General features: G+C 41.4%; 2 protein-coding genes across 4 annotated transcripts; one reads left to right on the forward strand and one right to left on the reverse strand.

Moving 5' to 3' along the window:
- Positions 1-890: 890 nt before the first annotated feature.
- Positions 891-8,096, forward strand: grik6 (glutamate receptor, ionotropic, kainate 6). 3 transcript variants are annotated; one of them, XM_086117824.1, is made up of 10 exons: positions 891-980; positions 1,081-1,165; positions 3,481-3,512; positions 3,590-3,769; positions 3,837-4,060; positions 4,589-4,686; positions 5,253-5,470; positions 6,643-6,862; positions 7,113-7,357; positions 7,766-8,096. In XM_086117824.1, the coding sequence occupies exons 2-10, from the start codon at positions 1,105-1,107 to the stop codon at positions 7,874-7,876; spliced, it is 1,389 nt and encodes a 462-aa protein (XP_085973950.1). In that variant the 5' UTR covers positions 891-980; positions 1,081-1,104; the 3' UTR covers positions 7,877-8,096. The 3 variants fall into 3 exon arrangements, with proteins under 3 accessions (XP_085973950.1, XP_085973949.1, XP_085973951.1); XM_086117823.1 differs by having other exon boundaries at positions 898-975; XM_086117825.1 differs by lacking the exons at positions 891-980; positions 1,081-1,165 and adding an exon at positions 1,192-2,226.
- A 500-nt stretch (positions 8,097-8,596) lies between these two features.
- Positions 8,597-17,748, reverse strand: plch2b (phospholipase C, eta 2b). Its single transcript, XM_086117822.1, has 20 exons — positions 17,308-17,748; positions 16,503-16,649; positions 15,782-16,025; positions 15,443-15,572; positions 14,790-14,960; positions 14,169-14,262; positions 13,896-14,099; positions 13,572-13,692; positions 13,324-13,495; positions 12,153-12,263; positions 11,996-12,079; positions 11,702-11,802; positions 11,404-11,492; positions 11,126-11,311; positions 10,938-11,045; positions 10,746-10,870; positions 10,571-10,655; positions 10,316-10,462; positions 10,145-10,218; positions 8,597-10,082 (listed from the first exon to the last, which is right to left on the reverse strand). The coding sequence occupies exons 1-20, from the start codon at positions 17,591-17,593 to the stop codon at positions 9,036-9,038; spliced, it is 3,726 nt and encodes a 1,241-aa protein (XP_085973948.1). The 5' UTR covers positions 17,594-17,748; the 3' UTR covers positions 8,597-9,035.
- Between the last annotated feature and the right edge of the window lie 6,661 nt (positions 17,749-24,409).

The following is a 24,409-nucleotide window of genomic DNA, read 5'->3' on the forward strand; positions in this document are numbered from 1 at the left end:
ATACAGTGCAGTGAACATGAACACTATTCGTGAGTTTTGCGTCTCGGGAGTCTCCCCTGTTTCTAATTGCCAAGAGTAATACTATAGTTGAAACCCCAAATACAGCCCAAACTATGTTCCCAAAACACTTTAAGATACATTTGAACTCATTTTACAACAGTTACCTTTAAAATTAATAGCTGACATTTTCATTTTAAAAAATGCTGCAAAAGTGCGAGGACATTGTTGTGTATGTAGCTGCTCCTTAACACATTAAAAAAAATACAATTTTCCCATTACCCATTTAATTATGTTTTTTGAATCACTGATATATTCATGCTGCAGTGGTGCCTTATGAGTTCATTTGTTCTGTGATCATGCTCGCAATTAGCCCGAAACACTTGCTGGGAACAGTCGTATCAGAAAGTCAATGTACATATAACACAAAGAACACTTTCACAACCAAGCGATTCAATAAACTGCATTAATTAGTCTTTTTTCTGTGTGTGTCTGTGCAAGAAATTAAAAAATATATATGCCAGCCGGTATTGTTATACTGTCCACCGACAGGAGATGATACACCATTTATGTTCAATATCTGTGGTTTAAGTGGTTATAACTACCGCCACATCAATGATCACTTTGTTCTCTTGTCTCTGGTATTTTTCATTGAGTGTTAGCATGAAACTGGCAGTATTCCGCAAGTTATGTGGTTTGTTTGAATACACAACGTATAATTATTTTTGTTTTATGTTTAATCTTAATTAAGAAATGACAATCAACAGCTTGCTAGTAGTACTAAAATCAATGAAGTCTTTTTCCCAAACTCTGTCCCCTTTAATATTTTTTTCACGACTGCACATCTCTTTCACAATCTCCTCCCACCAAGCTAGCGTCACTGCTGGTTATCATCACCAATTTGGAAATCATCACATCACACTCTTTCACTCTGTGGTGCACTTCAGTTCTTCTGAGATCCAACATCCCAGACCAACGGTCAGGTGCAGTGTTGACAAAAATAGGCTACACAAAATAATACATAACATATGTATTATTAAAGATGTAAAATATGTGACAGCCACTTTGCTTTTTAAATTACAGGATAGACAACATCAAATCATCAGGATGCTGTTTGTCTTTTTATCATCTGTTGGATTCCTCTTCAACATTGGGAAAAGCACTGCAGGTAAGGAATTTGCACAGATAGCGCTCTATACTGTACATGCATTTTTGACTTGACCAGCTAATTCTATATTTAGTCCAAAATCTCGGAAATGCTTATAACATCCATTCATTATCTGAACAACCATAATAATAATCTTTTATCATAATTAGGTCCAGATATTTCGGACTGAAATTGCCCCTCTCACAGTGGACTAGTTGTAAGCAAATCAATTTCACAGTTGAGACGTCTTGAGTTTGAACCTCTTTGTGGACTTTGCTTTCTTGGGTTTTGTCAGTGTACTCCAGCTTTGTCCCACATTCCAACAACATGCATGATGTGTTGAAGACCCTGAATTGTCTATCGGTGTGTGTAAATGCGAATGTTGCGTCAAAAGGTCCCCTGTGATTGGCTTGCGACCAGTCCAGTGCGAACTCGAGGTTTTAGATGACCTCTTACCAAAGAAGGATGATACAGTGTAGAAAATGAATGATTGGTTGGCCCCCGTTCAACCACAGCAACATTACAGTGCACATATTTTAACCAGATGAGAAAATTCTAGAAAACATGTCAGGGTTTTTAATCCCTGAATCCAAGCATATCAAAGTGTGACCCGGTCACAGCATTTGGCAACTTCCTTTGGCGCATCACCAAACTCCCCAGTGTGTTGTTTTTGTCCTTACGTGACATAAATGCATAATTTGTCGCCTCTGCATCAAAGGTCTCGCTCCACATCCTGTCCAACTGCTGAGAATGAAGAAAAGCAGTTGACTTTTCATCCAAAAATAGTCGTAAATCACCAATGTGGAAGACGGGGCCATACAAAGGTCCTGTGTTTTTCAGTGACATGGGGTTGGAAGTGCCTGTGCACATGTCATCTTTTTGAAAAGGAGGACCTGCGAGGGCCTTGGCCCGGAGGACTGGCGCTTTTTATACTCTTTTGACTAGCCTCTCATGTCTCAGTGCCATGACACTGACACCTTTTGAATGGACATGCCACTGTGGACTGAAGAGTGCGGCCTTAACAACAAGCCAGAGTGGTCAGATCACCATGACGCAGGAAGGAGATATTGTGCCCTCCAAGTGTTCATTCCAAATACACAAAGGAAGCTTTGATTTTCCTACATGACATCAGCCAGGAAAACATGAGCTTGTTGTTGCCCTTTTTATATGGGCTGGCCCAGCAGTGGTTGGGTTTTGGGGCACCGGCAGGGAATCAAACCCACTGTCCCCATTTGAAGGCAGAAGTAATTTCTATGATTTTGCCTGAAATTATTTCACACTGTATAATCCACGGCGGCAAAGTTAGCACGCCGGCCTCACAGTGCAGAGGTGCAGGGTTCGATTTCGGCTCCGGGACTTCTGTGTGGAGTTTGCATATTCTCCCAGTGAGTGTGTGTGTTTTTCTCCAGGTACTCCAGTTTCCTCCCACATTCCAAAAACGTGAACACTCTAAATTGTCCGTAGGGGTGAGTGTGATCGGGGACTGCGAATGAATGACTGGCAACCAGTTCAGGGTGTACTCCGTCTACTGCCCGAAGACAGCTGGGATGAGCTCCAGCACGGCCGCAGCCCTCATGAGGATAAGCAGTTCGGATAATGGATGGATGTTTTATCCACCCATCTATTTTCTGTAGTGCCTGTTGGCATTACTGTCACAAGTGAGCTGGAGCCTATGCCACCTGACATGTAGTGCGAAAAGTGGGGTACACCTTTAAGGTTGTCAGCCAAGGACAGGGGAAATGTAGACAAATAACCACTCATACTCACGTTCGCACCTCCCGACAATTGAGATTCTTTGTTCAATTTTCGGAAATTGGTTAAAGTTTGTGATTTGCAGTTTTTCTATGTAATGTTTTTGATGAGGTGCAAAATGCAAATGTTGACACACAGACTGCCATGTGAAACTGCTTATTTTGAGCCTAGGTGCAGTGTTGTCATTCAGTGATGAAAATATATATTTTTTATTTTAGAAACATTTTAAACTAGATTAAATTTAGAATTGTGTAATTCACAATTAGTGCCACTTTACTACCAGTCCAGTGGACTGGTAGTAAAGTGGATTGTATGTGTGGACTGAGTGCACACATACAATTCTCCTTTCCCCAATGGGCAGTTATTGTGATTGTGCCTTTCCCACGAAGTCATTTTCTTGAAGCTCCTCATTTATGGACTAATATGGTACTAAGGTTTATGCGCACAGTACACCACTACCTCTTGCTTTGGCATCCATTATAATATTTAACTGTTGTTTTTGCTTAAAATGGAAGAAACATAATGTCACAGATCAGTATTAAAAGTGATGATTGTAACGATTATATTGTCTCCCCCTTAATCAGTGCAATCTGAGCTGAGAATTACAACAATTCTGGTAACCCTCCTATTTCTTTCATATATAATGATGCGTACTCCTTAAATGTTCACATTTTACATTGTACTAAACTGTAGCAAGAGCCTTATACAATGTCCAAAGGCTCACAACTGGAAGGCTTCTGCATGGACCTGCTGTCTGAAGTCGCCAAAAAGCTGGACTTCAGGTACAAAGTGCACCTGGTGAAGGACGCTTCGTATGGCAGACAGGATGACAACGGACACTGGAACGGGATGGTTGGGGAAGTGGTGCGAGGGGTAAGAAAATTGCCAAAAGAGTGTTGTCAATCGACATGGAGAAGCTTGATTTTAAGGTTTCTCGCAGGAGGCCGACTTGGCAATCGCACCTCTGACCCTGACCGCGGCTCGGGAGAAGGCGGTCGCCATGACCAAACCCTTCATGCAGACGGGAATAAGCATCCTACTGAAGAAGGACATCTCCGAGGGGATGGGCTTCTTTGATTTCCTCACTCCCTTTTCAGCTGAGACCTGGGCCGGTATTATCATCGCCTACCTGGCAACGGCTGCCTGCATCTCGATAGTAGCCAGGTTGGTCATAAAAGGTTCTGCTCGGGTACAGTAATGTGTTAAGTAACATTTTAAAAGGGACATATAATAAATGAATGCCATTAATCTATTCCAGTTTACCCCAGGAAACAAACAAAAATTGGAATGTTTCTTTAAAATAAGAAAACTAGCAGACGATAATATTACACTTTATAGGAAAACACATTAAATACATAATTAGATGAAATGTACAGTATCAAACCGTTTTTGCCACATTGGTTACTTCATTTCAATGGACATTGTGCTGCTCCTTCTGATGTGTGTGGCTTGGCCACAAGGGGGCAGTATGTTAAAGGCATTGGGACACAAATGAAAAAGAGTTTCAAAATGTCATCAGTAAGCTGTAGTACAGTTGACCCCTGCTATTCACGGGCGATACGGACCAAGGAGACCCACGGATCGCGAAAAGCTGCGTATTATTGATGACTACTGAAAAGGCAAAGCCCTATATTGCTTATAGATTCTTTATTGGTGAATGTTAACATAGATTATTTTTTATTTTTTTGTCAGAGTCAGCCCGAGTGAGTGGAGTCAACCTCAGAGCGAGCGGAGCACGTTCAGCTTTGCACACAGCCTTTGGTACGCTACTGGGGCGCTAACGCTACAAGGTAATTAGCATAGTGTGACATCAAGGTGAGTGTTTCTCAGACTCTTGGAAATTGCTAGCTGTTAACATTAAGTTCCACACATTCCGACCAACTTTTTTGTTGTTGTTGTTGAACCTGATTTAATTTGCATGACTTCTTTATGATTTGGATTCAACCTTCAAATACCATGGCTATGTCAAAATTTACATGCTCGGTCCTACGGAGGCTGCGTTTTTAACACAATGATATCACTTCTGGCGTGACTCGACCACATGGGGTGTCCAAATTCACATTAAGCCTATCCAAAAAAACGGTTTATGCAGTCCACGGAGGCTACATCAGGAGGAGCCTTTGAAGGTGTCAAAGGTTCCAGCCTGCAAATTGTTTTTTTCTGGAATTTGGAAACAACGTGCGGTCAAGTTGTGCCAAAAATGACGTCATGCCAAAAAATGTGGCCCTCTGAAGATGCAGCCTATGAATTTGGACAGAGCCTACATATCCTTCAATTTGCTTCTCTATGAAATAACTTTTTCTTATTCTTTTTTTTAACGGGATAGCACAAAGTTAATGTTTTGTTTTGTTGCCAGGTGCCGGTCCACATCCCCGCGCGCTCTCAGGACGTGTCGTCTGCTGCAGCTGGTGGCTATTTGCTGTGGTGATCCTGGCTTGTTATTTCTCCAACCTCAGCCTGTCCAAAAGCCCCGAGTCTACTCAGCTAAGCGTGAAAGGCTTCGAGGACTTGGCCAATCAGAATGTGATTGAATACGGATGCCTGAGCGCCTCTTCCACGCTGGCCTTCTTCAAGGTGTGCATGATGGCCTGCCATTTAATAATGAAGACAATAATAAAAATAAATTGGGATTTGCTGGGGACCTGTCCAGGGTGTACCCTGCCTCTCACCCAAAGTCAGCCGGGGTAGACTCCGGCTCAACTGTGACACAGGCAGGCTTAAAACAGTTTGGGATTTTTCATTATAGTTTTGATTTTGTTTTGACTTTTTTAAAATTCAATTAGTTTTGTTTTAATTATTAGTTTGTTTTTAGAGTTTTTATTTTTTTGAAAATGCGTTGTTGTAGTTTAGTTTTTGTTATTTTAGTATTAGTTTCTTTTCTTTAATATATAGAGTACAAGATAAGAAAAAAATCACTAAATAGTGTGTAATGAAGTGAACTACAACTATCAAACAACTGTTTGACTTTATTTCTTCTGCACAGATATACAGCAATACCAAAATTGATAAACCAAAAGCTCATGCACGATATTAATTGAAAAAGACAAAAATGCATGGCATTTTTGCTTTCTTTAATATTAGCTTTTATCAATGTCAGATGCAGTTTCAGTTGCTTTTCATTTGTATTTTATTTCGTGAACAAACGTGGGGGTTTTTTTCAGTTTTAGTTTTGAATATTTTGTTATTTTAGTCCCAAGCGAAGATAAGTGGTACAGAAAATGAATGGAAAAATATATTTAAAAAGGGTGCTAAACTTCTCAAGATGTTACAGACAAATGTCCAGCTCATATTTGGCAGCGGTGGAACTTAACAACTGATCACCTGGTAGCTAACAGTGAGCTGCTCAACATGAAATACAGAAGATGCCGTATACTAAAAATGAAATGAGTTATTGTACACTGCTCTTCAAAAGTTTGGTGTCACCTAAAAATATTTCTATTAAAAAAAAAAAACACCCCCCACACCCCACAATTTCCCCAATGAAAATAACGTTAACCCTTTCACGCACTCTGTCACCTGATAACATGGTAAGCTGTCCACTGTAGTAACCGCTGTCCTGAAAGGGTTAATTTATCAAAAGTGTCGACATTGTTCATGTTTATGAAATAAGGGCATTTCTAAGTGACCTCCAAACTTTTAAATGCAGCGTTTACAGCAAAATAAAGCACGTATTGGCTTTATATGGGTTGCGTTATCACATTTTCATAAAACCAATTCTGTGTCTGGATTTTTCCTTTCTCGCCTAGAATTCTGACAACCCGGTATATCGTAGGATCTATGAGCACATGGAGAGAAGCAAAAGTCTGGTGTCGTCCATGGATGAAGGCATCCAACGTGCGAAAGAGGGCAACTTTGCCTTCATTGGGGAGTCGGTATCTCTGGACTTGGCAGTGGCACGCCACTGCGACCTGGTCAGAGCGCATGAGGTGGTCGGCATGAGGGGATACAGCATCGCCGCCACGCTTGGTGAAGCCTCTTATTCGACCTCCTAAAGTGTTACATTTATATTGCTGTAAGAGCACAGCTGTTTTCAGACATCTCCAGAGATGTTCAATTGGAAGGTCTCCACAATTGCGTACTACATAGTTCTCAGTCTTTGCATGTTTTCAGCAGTTATTTTCAAACACGTATTTGGAAACAAGTTTCTGAATTTACATTCTATGCTCTTTAAATGGGTGTTCATCATCTGACTAAGCATGACTCTTACTTTTCCAAGGATCCCCGTTCATAAAGAACCTGAGCGTGGCCATCCTGCAGCTGAGCGAGGCAGGCGAGCTGGCTTATCTGCAAAGCAAATGGTGGGCCAGCAGCTGCATGGCGGACAAGGCCAAGGCGGCAGCTGCGCAGCCGCACGGCTTCAAGGGAATGTTTGTGGTGCTTGCGCTGGGCCTGACGCTTGGAACACTGCTGGCCATCCTGGAGCTCGCTTCGAGGAGTCGCAGCAATGCGGCAGAGCAGAAGGTGGGATCACATCACCGCAGGCGTATTTTATTGTTACGAGTAGTTAGATTGAAGCAGGGGTGTTCAAACTTTTTTCTTTGAGTCAGCATCCAGAAAAATGAAGGATGCAAGGGCAACCTTCCAATTCTTCTACTTTATGAAATGTGCTTAAACAAATCTATCAAGCAATTTTTCAATTGGTTTTACATGATTGTTATTTTCAACACATTTCTATATTAGATGTGATGAGTCATATACCGGTAGCTTCTGATTTTTCAGTATTTTGAATTGAAATTGGACGTTGGAACTTTGGACACCCCTGGAATTAAAGTTCCCTCTCATTTACAAACTCAAAATCATAAAAGCAATGAAAAAACCTCAACATAGAGTTACACACATCTTTTTTGTTTCAATAAATTCTGCCCACAGAAATCTTTCTGCCGAGTGCTGACTGAAGAGCTCAGCTTGCGTTTCCGGAGCAGCAACAGAGCAACAAAGCGAACTCAAGAATCTGTTGATAAAGAAACCGAAAAGGCATAGAATCATTCTTTACACACTGATAATTGTTGATGGCCTATAACGCTGATAAAAACCTTACATAGATCTTACTTATTACTGAGCTACTATTGTATAAATGTAATAAAAATGCTCAAACAATTAGCAACTAACTGTGAACTGAAATAAAAGCAAACTTTGCATAAAACATTGTGAAAAATTAACATTAAAGGAAGAATAACATAAATAAAAATTGTATGTCACAGGTTTTTGTTCTTCTTTTATTAATTAGAATGGAGTGCTTGGCAAAAATCACACTTTCTGATCATTTTTGCTTTGTGTTTTGAGCCCAAATTTGATGTTTACTGAACATCTCAGTTCCCAAAAATCGGATTTTTCTGGCTATTCCTTGATGGGTCAGGCATTAAAGGGTTAAGTGAGTGTAAGCTATGTCGTGGCTCAAGTATTGTGAAAAAAAATTGAACGCACTGTAATGCCTTCACATGTGGACAAGGAGTGCCAAAGCAGCCAATGCACATTCACACGTTGATTCAGTTCGACACTGAAACACAAATACAATAAAAAGTACTGGCAAGTAGCTGCTGTTGACCCCAACTCACACACAGACTCTCACACATAAACTTAGTTGGCCAAACTGACTCCAGTTCCAGATGTCACTCACTATCAGCCACATGCATTAAAGGCAGGTATTTCTTTACAATCTCTTTTATTCATTTTTGGAAAAGATTTTATACACTACAGTGCTATTTTTATTATTATTATTATTTATTATTAAAAAGACATAAAAAGGTGTCTTTTGGGGAGGTGGTAGACTGGAACAGCAATTTAAATTCATTCAGATTGGGAAAATGCATTTGCTATACAATTATTCTCTTGAACTACGACCTGGCTCAGTGAAGTTTTTCCCCTGAGTTTAACATGGTGTTGCCCTGAGCCCCCAAAAAGCAAATATCCCAATTTTTCATCAAATAATGGAGGATACCCCCCCCCCCACAAAAAAAACAACAAAAAAACAAACACAATAAAACAAGAATTTGCGAATGCTGAACCACAAATATGCGGGGTACATCGTAACTGCATAGTGAGGAACAAGCCTGATCACACAACGTACGAAACTGTAAATCAAGTTAGCACTGTACATTGGTAGCCTGACCAGTAGCGACAAAGCCTAAAGGCTATGTTTTCACAAATCCTGATCATCAAACAAAAGTGGCGATTGACATCGGATCGCTCTCAGCTTTTCATCAAAAAGCGTCTTCATCTCCCTCTGCAGTGTGCCGACGCACTGCTCCGAACCCACTACAACCGGGCCATCTTTGAACTCGAGGCTGTCTGAGCTGCTCCCACTGCTGGATGAACTGTCGGACAAGCACAGACCGTTTGGTACAGTCCTCACCTGTTGGCCGCCGTCCTTGTACATACTCTGGACTCGCCCGGTCTGCCAGTGGGAAGCAGGCTTGCGGTTGACCATGGGTGTAATGGGGGAGGTGTTGGGATTTCGATCGCAGCTGCACGACCGGACTTTTGTTCGTATCGGGGTGGAGGGTCTGGGGATAGTAGGGGCCTCCAAGGTCCTTCTGACCCGAGCCGGGGATGGTGAAGGGACAAGAGGTACAAATTTGGCTTCGGAATGTAAGGGATGTTGTGTTATCGAGTTAGGGGCTGCATGTGACGCTTCGTCCGGTGGCTCTGGGCCAGTCGGTGCTTCTGCTTGGACCACCACAGGAGGTTCAGGTTCCTCTGGTCGAAATGTGTGAAGTGTCTGCAACTCGGCAGCTTCAGACAAAGACTGAGGCTCATTGAATTTATCTGGAACAGGATCCTGTCTGTCTTCAGTGGGACTGTTTGGACGTGAAGGGCTGTCCAGGTCAAAGCTGTATTGAAGCAGCAATGCCGGCACAGGGTTTGAATCCGTGGAGGACATCTTGCTGAAGATCCCTCTCCTAGGGTCATGAATTTTGACTCGGTGGGCCCGTCTCACGGGTTCACTCATGATCCCTTTGTGCATGGCGGCTCTGGTGGCGGGCCCTTGGACCAGAACGGCCATTTCTCCATTTCTGCTGTCTTGGGAGAACGAGTCGGCATCCTTGCGGAGGTATGGTGGGGGCCAATCTTCTGAGGACTGCACAGACGAGTCGACGGACGCCTGCTTATGGGGTCCCTTCATGTGCTTCTGGGCTGCTTTTTGGATTTGCTTTCTGGCCACTTGCACAGCATTTGCTGGTTTTACCTATGACACAAAATGTTTCATAAATTAAAGGTTAAATGTGCATATCTTTGCAAAGAACTTACCTTGCCGTCAATGATACCAATATGAACAAAGATGGAAGACTCCGCCATGCCTTCCATGTACACATGTCGATAACCTACGAGTTCACAAAAGAGGGATCTCATTTGTTTCAGATGACTGTTTACTATTTACTGATAGTGACCACTTCTTCGCAGCCAGTCTGCGGCTCTCACCTGGCATCATGCTGCTCAAGGCTATGGTCCTCTGGCCAATGAAATCTCTCCCAATGGGATCATGATCCCAGACTTGAAAGCGCACCAGAGCGATCTGTGGCATTAGAATGTGGAAGACAAGAGTCTCCTCCCACATGGGGTTGAAACCTGAGGGACAGTAAAATGCAGGGTTCATACATTCATCTACTTTCATACCTACTGACCTACCTTTCAAAATGGCAATGCTACATTAATGGGATGTGAAAACTGAAATACCGTTATCATCCACCACCCTGGTTTGCTGCTTTGAACAGTCAATGGGTAGGCCGATGATTTCAACCTCCACAAAGGGATCAATGATCTGTCAGTGCCAAAGACAAATCAAATATGTAACGTGTCTTTACAGGCTGAAAAGAAATAGCCTGAGCGCAGTGCGATATTTTATACTGACCTCTCCTCTGTCCCCAAACATGGAGTCTTTAGGTTTGGGAAGCTGCTGTCCGCTGATGATCTTCAGCACTAATTGAATCTTCTTCTGTCCTGGAAGTGGATCCTCCACATTGGGGTTAAAGGCACCTGAAAAAAACAAAAAACAATCGAAGGGATGCTCGCCAATTCATACAGATGAAGAATATTTGCATACCTTTACGCATGATTTTAGGCTTCAGAATGTATCCGCAGTTTGCATTGCTTGCGAATTTGGCTTGGTTCAGTTCAAGCATGCGACCCTCTGTTTGGTAGTTCATTGCAACTGGAATACAAGGTATCCAATCGTAAAACATGCTTGTAGATTCACACACTAATATACATTTATTTATTTCATAATTTTACCCATGTGACATCCTGCGTTCCAGTAGGGTTGTGGGTTGAAGTTGCTGGAGTCCACCCGGTAGTTGGATGGGTAGACCCTCAGGAGTTGGCGCTGGTTGAAACGCACCAGCTGACCAGGTTTCAGCAGGACGATCTGGTTCATGACGGTTTCGTTCAGTGACGACACCTGCCAACTGTTTGTAAAGGCTTCCAGACAAAAAACAAAACAACACAAACAAACCAAAAAAACAATTATATTTATTTCTCAGACCCAAATCATAAAATAAAATGGAGGTTACCTTGTGTTTCTATGTCGTGCACTCGCACGGACTTTGTGTACTTGACAAGGTCAGACAGAGCACGGGACAGCCTCATTGTCTTCCTCTTCCTGAAGTATTTTGGAAAATTAACTTTAATTGCTTGTATACGATATTTGTGTCTCTCAAGGGCCTGCCCACCATTTAAGTGTGAAATAAAGTAACCAAATAAACCTTTTGATATCCATTGGAAAATGTTTATATGAGTGAGCAATTCTGACTTTTATGAATTGGGTAGTCACAATTGGAAGATTAAAGATGAAACAGTAAAGAGCTTTACTTGGGGTGATAAACAATTTGTGTCCTGTCCCTGCTGGTGCTGCTGTAGTCTGACTCTCCATCAGACCTGACCTTACTCCTCACCCGCATTCTCTTTTTCCTCTGCAACAATCACATAAATGACACTTAATGTTATGTTCCAAGCATTTCCAGGCAGAGATGGGAAATCCAGGTCCAGAAAGTTTTGAAAAATTCTGCCACGGTTTGGCATTAGCCACTTCTGTGGTAGAATTTTTACTTTCTGGACCTGGATTTTCCTTCTCTGCATCCAAGCCATCCAAACCAAGAGGCGGACCTTGCGTTTGAAGCTCCTCATGATGGATCTGCCGAAGCGTTTCTTATTCTTGGGCTGTCGAGCAGCTAGACCGCTGTTTTCCTCCTACGAGAGTTCTTGTACAGTAAATACGGTGCTCATCCAATGAAAGTGTGCTTAAAACAGTAGATGAATTTGCCTGGGAATCTTCCTCTTCCTCATCCTCCTCCTCTTCCTCATCCCCGGTATCTTCATCAGACACATCTCCTTCCTCGGCATTGGGGTCCAGGTTTGCTGGGAGCTTCTTTCCCTGCAACACATCAAATAACTTTTGTTGAATATGGATGAAAACCAGGATCGAGGAATATTTCTTCCACATTTTACCATTTGGATCGCGATGGTATGGATCGTACTCCTTGACAGAGGTATATGCCCTACCTAACCTACCAAGGTAGGTAGGTAGGTGGGTATGTACTGTAGGTCGATGGGTCGGCAGGTTGGTAGGTAAATGGTTAGCTGTACAAGTAAATAGTTTGGTAACAAAGTAGGTAAGTAGGCAATTAATGAAGCAGGTAATTTGGTTGTTGATAAGTGGGTAAGTAAACAGGTAACTAGGCCAGTAGTTGGCTTTATTGTTATTGTACCACAAGGTACAACAAAATTGAATCGCAGCACCAATGTGCGGAAACATCAAGCCACACTGAGAGATAAAAATACACAGTATTAGAATGTTGGATTTCTGTAGTACTGGTTTGAATCCACTGCTAGGACAGCAATGGGAGGTTGTCTTTGAGTCATCGGTATGTTTTGGCTTGTAATGTGCTGGAGCACCTCCTAAAGGGCAACAGGTCAAAGCGGTAGTGGAGCGGAGTGGAGTGTGGGCCTATCAATGTTCTGAGCTCTAGCGAGGTAGCAGGAGTTGTAAGTAGGAAAAGGATAGGCAGTTTAGTAGGTAGGTAGGTCAATATTTAGGAGGTATTTAGGTTGGTAAGTTGGTAGGTAGGAGTCAAGTAGACAGAGCCATAAGTAGGTAGCTTACTAGGGCGGTAGGAAGGATGGTAGTTTGGTAGCTTAGAAGGTAGGTAGATAGCAGGTAGATATGTTCGTACATAAGTAAGTAGCTTCATCAATAGGTCGTCGGCAGAAAGTTAGATAGTTAGGTATGTAAATGCGCAGGTGAGTAGCAGGTAAATTAGATACTTAGGGGGGTCGTCAGTAGTTGGTAGGTTGGCTGGCAACTAGGTAGGTAGGTAGAATGGTAGGGGCAGTAAGCACTGTATGCATGTTTGAATAAATCCCGTCCAGGAATTGGATCGTGCTTGATTTTGCAGGTTCCGCTGTAGGTTGTTCGTAAGGCGTCTCAGTCTCACCTTGACTAAGATTTTTCCTTTGAGGATTTCTGGGGAGGGCAACTTTTTGCATTCATGCGTGTTGACGTTAGACAGGTCCAGCTTCTCCTGCAGCACCTCCTTCAAATATTCTGCCATTTTCTTCTGCTGAGGCACAGTGCAATGGTTCTCAATGGACAAAATCACCGGGTACCTGCAGAGGGGAGGAAGAAGACATACTTGAAAGATTTGTTACCTCAACTGGCTAATTTGACTGAATGACTGCATACTGTGATTTGGTGAAGGCGTATTTGTTGATCGTTTCGATGACATCTTTGAAAAGGATTTTGGATGTCAAGGTGTAACCATGGTGAATAATGGGCTCGCCATCTGGCCCATCCCAGCAGTCCACTGCAGAAGAACAGAGGTGGCAAATGTACTCAAACTCAATACTTATAGCAGCCCCGCTGACACAATTCCATTGCTTCAAATTTCATTGTGTATTTGCCAAATGTTAGAGTGTGAAATTCATCAGAGCGATCTAAAGCGCGAGACCATCTTTTAAATACGGTGGTCTCATGTTGAAACGGGAGCATCGGGTTAAAGAGGTTCACCTTCCACACAACGACAGCCGGCCTGGAGAACATAAGCGTACATCTCAACACTGGACTGAGACAGCAGCTGGTCTCCGGTGAGGTAGGTGTTGTGTGATGTGGCGATGAAGTAGTTGCACAGCGGCTGCGTCATGTCCTGGTTCACCTGGTTATGCTCTGGATTGAAGATGTCACCTCCGGGACTTCGCATGTAGTTGGTGAAACCTGGACAGAAAGCACAGTTGAATGGATGTCATCTGAAGCTGGCGGATGTAGTCGGCGTCGTACTCGTACCGTCTATTCCCAGAACCAGACGTTGAAGGTTGTTAGGACACGGTTCAAACTTCGCCACAATTTCCATCAGGTGTTCTCTGGGTAGACCTCGCATCTGCCGATCAAAAATAACGTGTTAAATTATGTAATTTGAAAGTTTTCACCCTCTCCACCTCAGCCTCTCTGTTTGTTGTGTCTGTATTCAGAAAGAGATGATTAACCTGACACCAAGTCCCTTCACATCAGCCCCTTAGTCTGTCGCTACCCCTCAATTGGTCAGTCCTTTGACTCTGGTGCCATCAGCTCATCCGAAACGTACTTAACACGTCTATCTCATAGTTCTGACGTTCAGGTTAGAATCTCTTTCCTGTGTGGAGTTTGCATATTCTCTTCAACCTTACGTGGGTTTTCTCTGGGTACTCTCAACCACGACCCCACGGCTAATCCTGCTAACAGTAAGTCCGACTGTTTATCACAGTGTCCAAATGACTGCAGTGAGAGTGATCATAACCGCGAAGTCCTACGTGGCTTTGCAGAGTGTTTCTGCGATTCCTTAAAATAAGCAACGGTCACACTAAATAATACCAGCGGTAAGTAAGCAGGGGTAGAAAAGCACGCAAACTTTCTGACACGTCGTCGTACCTTCTGCTCGTTCTCCAAGAAGCGGGCGAGGTCGTGCAGGTCCATGACTTCCTTTTGGTTGCTGTAAGAAATCATGATGAGGTAGAGGTCTCGCCGCGTGGAGATCATCTTGTAGAAGGAACAGAACTCCTCGAATGCCAAAGAGCCTTGGTTCTCATCTGTATCTGCCTCCTGCAACATGATGTGGAGCTCTATGTTTGTATTGTTTCCACAACTGCACCACACATTAGACGATAGGACCATATTTCTTCATTGAGTAGCTCGTGCCATCCATTTACTGAACTATAGTAGTTATCTATACCAAACTGTATTGATTGACACCAGTCACTGACAGTGGAGTGATTCTGTCACTTGACGTCTCTGCGTGGTTTCCACTTCCCACTCAGTGATGATGTGAATGTGAGTGCTTGATTGAAGAATTGTTTGTCTCTATATGCCCTGTGATTGTCTGGCATGTGACAGTCATGTACGCGTGTAAAATTTGGCAAGCTCGAACTGAGTTTAGCCCATTGGTCTGCTTTTATACTACACAGTTTATACTTTGCTGCAACAGCCTCGTCTCCTTCCCCCGAATGAAAACCAAAAGGTGACCAATATGATCAATGCAAAAAGCGGCACGATGTTAGACTTGAAAGGTTTGGTCAAGGTCTTACCTGGAACATCGCACGAACTTTCTGTTTGGGTAGATTCACGTTGAGCTTGTGAAGCAGCTGGTGGACTTCTCCAATGCTCAGGGTGCCGTCCCCATTTTTGTCTGCTTCCGAGAAAGTCTGCTGAAGCCACGTGAGACCTGAAGTTAAGGCAGGTGACAAGCGGGTTGGTACTGTTCTACGATTGCTTGGAGGCGTGACAAAGTACTTTGGTATTGTAGAGTATTATTATGTTTTTTTTTAAACATTTAGTTAAATTTAGGACTTGAATCCGCACTTCTATTTTTGTACTTGTACTTAAATGTGTGTCCTTTTGCCTCCTCTGGCAGCATCAAAGGATATTGATCGCGGGTGCGCTGCCTCCGAGCCAAGCTGTCCTCGTCGCTGATGCCGGCCATGAGGTACTTGAGTCCGGTAATCCACGTGCGGGCCTCCTCGCCATTGGAGCTGACCAGGTCCAGGGACTTGACACGCTCGCCATAGTAAATGCTGAAGCAGCAATTTGGATCGAAGCGGTTGTCAGCGTACCTCCTGAAAACCTCAGACTTTTTCCCCTCGCGCACCTCGTGGATGGAGTCGATTGAAACTGAAACAAGACGATAAATCGTTGACAACTCTGCTGTATTTATGTACGGAGGGCATATTCCAACGATCGCTGTGGATTGCTTTGATATGCTGTAATGAAGTAATTTTAGGATCCATTCAACCATCCATCCATGCATTTGCTATATATCAGCCTAAGGAGCACAAGAGCGACAGACAATGGACGAATGGATATTTAGAAAAGATGTCTGACTGTTCATATTCATGATTAATTAAAGTGTTAATGACAGCGCTCTCGTGCATTGCAGTTAATCTGTTTCTCTGTGCTGCGCCAACCACAACAACCCTCTCATGAAGCCTGACAGGACGATTGGAGGCCTCCAACCATGGGTGGTAAGGACACTTTTCTCCCTATACTTTCTCACTTGACTTCCCTATTGTCTGGACTGTGAGTGCAGTGTATTTTTTTCCTCTATGATTAAAGAGGGGGAAAAAATATCATACATTTATAATAGCTTACTTTTGGCTTTGTCTTGTTTCCTGGAGGGACGCCACCGGATACACGAGCGATGTTCATCCAAGTAGTAGAAGCGTACGAGTCCTTTCTTCTTTCCCTTCATTTTGGTCATCTGGCTCCCTGTCTGCATCGTGCACATGCACCTTTCCACTACAGGGGAGACCCCCCCCCCCCAAAAAAAAAAATCATCTCAATTTCATGTTGACAATGCATAAAATGGTGTGCAGTTGCCGACGTGGACGATGAACTGAGGTGAGAGGTAAGAAGGGTTTCGTTTACTGTTATGAGATCATGGGTGTGTCACAATGTGATTTACAGATGGTTTTCCTGCATTTGTTCACCTGATGATTTGCTAAAATACAAAAATGGCACATTTTCTTCCTTTTTAATAACCTTTAGATGTTACAAGCATTTTTTTTTGTTACCTGTCACACTTAAAACATTGAATAGGAGTTGAACAAACACATTTTTTCAGCTTTTTTAAATTTCTTTTTTTAATGAGTAGATGCATGTATGTGTGTGTGTGTGTGTGCGCGCACACGCCAAGATCAGGTGACCCCAGTTTGTAATCTGAAAACTACATGTGACACAGCCTGCAGCTAATCCCAAAGGATTGTCTCCAGTCCATATGCCCATTATTGACTCTAAAGCCTCCCCGCAGGTTTATTCGAATGCGTACAAATGTACAAATGTCATACTTTGCTGGATGTGTGCTAAAAATCCCAATAAGTGTGTTTATCATATCAACTCACTTCATCATTATCTACCAAATCCGCACAATAGTTCCAAAAAAAAATATGAGTCTTACCAAATTGGCCCAGCCTCCATTTGGGTTGAGCGACCACACTCCCACCAATCCAGAAAAACTCCTCTGCCAGTCTGGAGATGGAGGCCTTCTGCCACAGTCTGGGAGAGCTCATGATGGATATGGCAGGGGAATTTGGAGGGTTGGGAGGAATCTTGGGAGAGCCCTCAGACTGGAAGGTCTTCGTTCTTGGTGGCGGGCTGCCACTCATCCCTGGTGACGGCGGCGCCATCCCTGGGGAGGCATTCATCCCTGAAGTGAACATTTGTGTCCAGTTTTCCTGTCCCATGAGCCCCGCCGGCACTCTTCTCTGCAAAGTTGACGTCCTACGCACATGTCCTCATCACATCATGTCTTCATTACCCTCTGACGTAGAAAGCAACTTCAGGTCGTGCATGCATTGTTGCTCGAATAGACGAAGAGCGCAGCATGTGACTGCCCACTTGTAAATCTCCCTCAAGCGCTAATCCTGAAGTGAGGCTCCAGTTTTGCTTTCATGGAGGGATTTCCACAGGGCCATTAGGAAGGAGAAACAAATAATCACTCCATCGCATCCTCTCAATTATGAAGACATGCTTGAACTTGTACACAGTGCTGCAAATGATTATTAATACAAGAATTTAGTTTGACTTTTTTGAATGGGCACCTTTTCAATTTTCCAGGTAATCCTGATTCCAAGCAATGGGGTCTTCCACACTTACGGTATTAAGCAAATCTTAATATTTATTATTTGTTTGCGGTTCATTACCACCACCACCACCACCACTTGTACAGCAGATGTGGTATCTGTGAACTTGAAAGGGAGCTCCGATCTCCCCCAGACGTTTGTGTAAATAATATTATATAAATTATATATTTTATATGTAATCCAAAAAAATATCCATAATATTGTACTTCATACAAATTGTATAAAATACAATCATGGTGTGTAATGGAATACTATGTATTGTAACGATGGGATTTTCGGCTCTTTTCGGTGATCCGGTTAATTTGGATCGGCTCAGTGAAAAGAGCCGGCTCTTTTTGGCTCTCAAACGGCTCTTTTAACTGGAGCTTTTCTTTTAAATATTTATGACAAATTTAGCATACATTTTGATAAATGACTTGGTGAACTAAATATTGCACTCTACTGACTGCAAATAGCAACAATTACCAAGCAAAGAAATGGCTTTTTACTTATTTTATTGAACATTAAAAAGGCTCCAAACAATAAACAAGCAACAAAATTAAACTTAAACCAACAACAATCAAACATGCTGCATCATAAGAAAAATAGTGAGTATTAACTGCAACAGTAGCAGTGAACAAAACAAACATAAGCTACTCCTTGCTTTATTTTAAATTTGCAGTCAACAAAACTAAATACTTCAACTTGGAACACTTCAATTTGTACAGTCTTTGAGAACACCCGACCCAAACGCCTTACTATACGTGAATGTTTTTTTTCGGCTAAAAACTCCTTACTATACATGGACATTTTTTTCGGCTAAAAACGCCTTACTATACATGGTCGTTTTTTTGGGCTAAAAATTTCATCCAAAAACGCCTTACTATACATGGTCGTTTTTTTCGGCTAAAAACGCCTTATATACATGGTCGTTTTTTTCGGCTAAAAATTTCGTCCAAAAAACGCCTTACTATACATGGTCGTTTTTTTCGGTGAAAAACACCTTATTATATATACATTGCCGTTTTTTTCGGTCAAAAACGCCTTACTATACATGGTCGTTTTTTTCGGTCAAAAACACCTTACTATACATGGTCGTTTTTTTCCGGCTAAAAACGCCTTACTATGCATGGTCAGTTTTTTCGGCTAAAAAGGCCTTACTATATACATGGTCGTTTTTTTCGGTCAAAAACGCCTTACTATACATGGTCGTTTTTTCAGCTAAAAACTTCTTACTATACATGGTCGTTTTTTTCGGTCAAAAACGCCTTACTATACATGGTCGTTTTTTTCGTCTAAAAACGCCTTACTATACATGGTCGTTTTTTTCGGCTAAAAATTACGTCCAAAAACGCCTTACTATACATGGTCGTTTTTTTTCCGTCAAAAACGCCTTACGATACATGGTCGGGTTTTTCGGCTAAAAACACCTTACTATACATGGTCGTTTTTTTCGTCTCAAAACGCCTTACTATACATGGTCGTTTTTTTTCGGCTAAAAACGCCTTACTATACACGGTCGTTTTTTTTGGCTAAAAATTTCCTCCAAAAACGCCTTACGAGACATGGTCGTTTTTTTCGGCTAAAAACTTCCTATACATGGTCGTTTTTTTCGGTCATAAACGCCTTACTATTCATGGTCGTTTTTTTCAACTAAAAACGCCTTACTATACATGGTCGTTTTTTCAGCTAAAAACGCCTTACTATACATGGTCGTTTTTTTCGGCTAAAAATGCCTTACTCTACATGGTCGTTTTTTCGGCTAAAAACGCCTTACAATACATGGTCGTTTTTTTCGGTCAAAAACGGCTTGCTATACATGGTCGTTTTTTTCGGCTAAAAACGCCTTCCTATACATAGTCGGTTTTTTCGGCTAAAAACGCCTTTCTATACATGGTCGTTATTTTGGGCTAAAAATTTTGTCCAAAAATGCCTTCCTCTACATGGTTGTTTTTCTCGTCCAAAAAGGCCTTACTATATACATGGTCAGGTTTTTTTCGGCTAAAAACGCCTTACTATACATGGTCGTTTTTTTTCGGCTAAAAACGCCTTGCTATACATGGTCGTTTTTTTTCGGCTAAAATCGCCTTACTATACATGGTCGTTTTTTTCGGCTAAAAACGGCTTACTATATATGGTAGTTTTTTTCGGCTAAAACGCCTTACTATACATGGTCGTTTTTTTGGCTAAAAACGGCTTACAATATATACATGGTCGTTTTTTTCGGTCAAAAACGGCTTGCTATACATGGTCGTTTTTTACGGCTAAAAACGCCTTACTATACATGGTCATTTTTTTGGGCTAAAAATTTCGTCCAAAAACGCCTTACGAGACATGGTCGTTTTTTTCGGCTAAAAACTTCCTATACATGGTCGTTTTTTTCGGTCATAAACGCCTTACTATTCATGGTCGTTTTTTTCAACTAAAAACGCCTTACTATACATGGTCGTTTTTTCGGCTAAAAACGCCTTACTATACATGGCCGTTTTTTTCGTCTCAAAACGCCTTACGATACATGGTCGGGTTTTTTCGGCTAAAAACACCTTACTATACATGGTCGTTTTTTTCGTCTCAAAACGCCTTACTATACATGGTCGTTTTTTTCGGCTAAAAATTTCTTACTATACGTGGTCGTTTTTTTTCGGCTAAAAACGCCTTACTATACATGGTCGTTTTTTTCGGCTAAAAATTTCGTCCAAAAACGCCTTACTATACATGGTCGGTTTCTTCGGCTAAAAACGCCTTACTATACATGGTCGTTTTTTTTCGGTCAAAAACACCTTACTATACATGGTATTTTTTTTCGGTCAAAAACGCCTTATTATACATGGTCGTTTTTTTCGGCTAAAAATTTCGTCCAAAAACGCCTTACTATACGTGGTCGGTTTTTTTCGGCTAAAAACGCCTTACTATAGATGGTCGTTTTTTTTCGGTCAAAAACGCCTTACTATACATGGTCGTTTTCTTCGGCTAAAAATGCCTGACTATACATGGTCCTTTTTTTCGGCTAAAATCGCCTTATTATACCTGGTCGTTTTTTTGGGGTTAAAACTTCTTACTACAACATGGTCGTTTTTTTCGGCTAAAAATTTCGTCCAAAAACGCCTTACTATAACATAGTCGTTTTTTTTCGGTTAAAAACGCCTTACTATACATGGTCGTTTTTTTGGGCTAAAAACGCCTTACTATATATGGTAGTTTTTTTCGGCTAAAAACGCCTTACTATACATGGTCGTTTTTTCGGCTAAAAATGGCTTACAATATATACATGGTCGTTTTTTTCGGTCAAAAACGGCTTGCTATACATGGTCGTTTTTTACGGCTAAAAACGCCTTACTATACATAGTGGGTTTTTTTCGGCTAAAAACACCTTACTATACATGATCATTTTTTTCGGCTAAAATCGCCTTACTATACATGGTCGTTTTTTTCGGCTAAAAATCTCGTCCAAAAACGCCTTACTATAGCATAGGTGTCGAACTCCGGTCCTGGAGGGCCGCTGTCCTGCATGTTTTCCAAGTCTCCCTGTTGCAACACACCTGATTCAAATGATCAGATCATCAGCAAGCGCTGCAGAAGCCTGATATTGAACCTGTTCATTTGAATCAGGTGTGTTGCAACAGGGAGACTTGGAAAACATGCAGGACAGCGGCCCTCCAGGACCTGAGTTTGACACCCCTGACATGGTCGGTTTCTTCGGCTAAAAACGCCTTACTATACATGGTCGTTTTTTTCGGTCAAAAACACCTTATTATACATGGTCTTTTTTTTCGGTCAAAAACGCCTTATTATACATGGTCGTTTTTTTTCGGCTAAAAATTTCGTCCAAAAACGCCTTACTATACATGGTCGGGTTTTTTCGGCTAAAAACGCCTTACTATAGATGGTCGTTTTTTTCGGTCAAAAACGCCTTACTATACATGGTCGGTTTTTTTCGGCTAAAAATTTCGTCCAAAAAACGCCTTACTCTACATGGTCATTTTTTCCGGCTAAAAACGCCTTACTATACATGGTCATTTTTTTTCCGGCTAAAAACGCCTTACTATACATGGTTGTTTTTTCGGCTAAAAACGCCTTACTTTACATGGTCGTTTTTTTCGGCTAAAAACGCCTTATACGTGGTCGTTTTTTCGGTCAAAAACGCCTTACTATACATGGTCATTTTCTTCGGCTAAAAACGCCTTACTATATACATGGTCGTTTTTTTCAGCTAAAAACGCCTTATACGTGGTCGTTTTTTTCCGTCAAAAACGCCTTACTATACATGGTCATTTTTTTCGGCTAAAAACGCCTTACTATACATGGTCGTTTTTTTCGGCTCAAAACATCTTACTATACATGGTCGTTTTTTTCGGCTAAGAATGCCTTACTGTTGTACATGGTCGTTTTTTTCGATTAAAAACGCCTTTTTTTACATGGTGTTTTTTCAGCTAAAAACGCCTTACTATACATGGTCGTTTTCTTCGGCTAAAAATGCCTGACTATACATGGTCCTTTTTTTCGGCTAAAATCGCCTTATTATACCTGGTCGTTTTTTTGGGGTTAAAACTTCTTACTACAACATGGTCGTTTTTTTCGGCTAAAAATTTCGTCCAAAAACGCCTTACTATAACATAGTCGTTTTTTTCCGGTTAAAAACGCCTTACTATACATGGTCGTTTTTTTGGGCTAAAAACGCCTTACTATATATGGTAGTTTTTTTCGGCTAAAAACGCCTTACTATACATGGTCGTTTTTTTCGGCTATAAATTTCGTCCAAAAACGCCTTACTATACATGGTCGGTTTCTTCGGCTAAAAACGCCTTACTATACATGGTCGTTTTTTTCGGTCAAAAACACCTTACTATACATGGTCTTTTTTTTCGGTCAAAAATGCGTTATTATACATGGTCTTTTTTTTCGGCTAAAAATTTCGTCCAAAAACGCCTTACTATACATGGTCGGTTTTTTTCGGCTAAAAACGCCTTACTATACATGGTCGTTTTTTTCGGTCAAAAACGCCTTACTATACATGGTCGTTTTTTTTCGGCTAAAAATTTCGTCCAAAAAACACCTTACTATACATGGTCATTTTTTCCGGCTAAAAACGCCTTACTATACATGGTCATTTTTTTTTCGGCTAAAAACGCCTTACTATACATGGTTGTTTTTTCGGCTAAAAACGCCTTACTATATATGGTAGTTTTTTTCGGCTAAAAACGCCTTACTATACATGGTCGTTTTTTCGGCTAAAAATGGCTTACAATATATACATGGTCGTTTTTTTCGGTCAAAAACGGCTTGCTATACATGGTCGTTTTTTACGGCTAAAAACGCCTTACTATACATAGTGGGGTTTTTTCGGCTAAAAACACCTTACTATACATGATCATTTTTTTCGGCTAAAAACGCCTTACTATACATGGTCGTTTTTTTCGGCTAAAAATTTCGTCCAAAAACGCCTTACTATACATGGTCGGTTTCTTCGGCTAAAAACGCCTTACTATACATGGTCGTTTTTTTGGGCTAAAAACGCCTTACTATATATGGTAGTTTTTTTCGGCTAAAAACACCTTACTATACATGATCATTTTTTTCGGCTAAAAACGCCTTACTATACATGGTCGTTTTTTTCGGCTATAAATTTCGTCCAAAAACGCCTTACTATACATGGTCGGTTTCTTCGGCTAAAAACGCCTTACTATACATGGTCGTTTTTTTCGGTCAAAAACACCTTACTATACATGGTCTTTTTTTTCGGTCAAAAACGCGTTATTATACATGGTCTTTTTTTTCGGCTAAAAATTTCGTCCAAAAACGCCTTACTATACATGGTCGGTTTTTTTCGGCTAAAAACGCCTTACTATACATGGTCGTTTTTTTCGGTCAAAAACGCCTTACTATACATGGTCGTTTTTTTTCGGCTAAAAATTTCGTCCAAAAAACACCTTACTATACATGGTCATTTTTTCCGGCTAAAAACGCCTTACTATACATGGTCATTTTTTTTTCGGCTAAAAACGCCTTACTATACATGGTTGTTTTTTCGGCTAAAAACGCCTTACTTTACATGGTCGTTTTTTTCGGCTAAAAACGCCTTATACGTGGTCGTTTTTTTCGGTCAAAAACGCCTTACTATACATGGTCATTTTTTTCAGCTAAAAACGCCTTATACGTGGTCGTTTTTTTCCGTCAAAAACGCCTTACTATACATGGTCATTTTTTTCGGCTAAAAACTTCTTACTATACATGGTCGGTTTTTTTCGGTCAAAAACGGCTTCCTATACATGGTCGTTTTTTTCGGCTAAAAACGCCTTACTATACATGGTCGTTTTTTTCGGCTCAAAACATCTTACTATACATGGTCGTTTTTTTCGGCTAAGAATGCCTTACTGTTGTACATGGTCGTTTTTTTCGATTAAAAACGCCTTTTTTTACATGGTGTTTTTTCAGCTAAAA

This window comes from Hippocampus guttulatus, chromosome 8 (assembly GCF_054856545.1).
Source record: "Hippocampus guttulatus isolate MCC_2025c chromosome 8, RoL_Hgut_1.0, whole genome shotgun sequence".
Classification (NCBI taxonomy): Eukaryota; Metazoa; Chordata; class Actinopteri; order Syngnathiformes; family Syngnathidae; genus Hippocampus; species Hippocampus guttulatus.

Bases quoted from the DNA above. Each gene is read 5' to 3' on its own strand.
- grik6 (XM_086117825.1), top strand. From the start codon at position 2,109: ATGACACTGACACCTTTTGAATGGACATGCCACTGTGGACTGAAGAGT. The intron at 2,227-3,480 runs GTTCATTCCAAA...CCCCTTAATCAG, and splicing joins AGATATTGTGCCCTCCAAGT to TGCAATCTGAGCTGAGAATT. The intron at 6,863-7,112 runs GTGAAGCCTCTT...TACTTTTCCAAG, and splicing joins CAGCATCGCCGCCACGCTTG to GATCCCCGTTCATAAAGAAC.
- plch2b (XM_086117822.1), bottom strand. From the start codon at position 17,593: ATGGGACAGGAAAACTGGACACAAATGTTCACTTCAGGGATGAATGCC. The intron at 15,573-15,781 runs ATATCCTTTGAT...TTCAGGTCTCAC, and splicing joins AGGCAGCGCACCCGCGATCA to GTGGCTTCAGCAGACTTTCT. The intron at 10,463-10,570 runs GTATTTCAGTTT...ACTGTCCCTCAG, and splicing joins CAGGGTGGTGGATGATAACG to GTTTCAACCCCATGTGGGAG.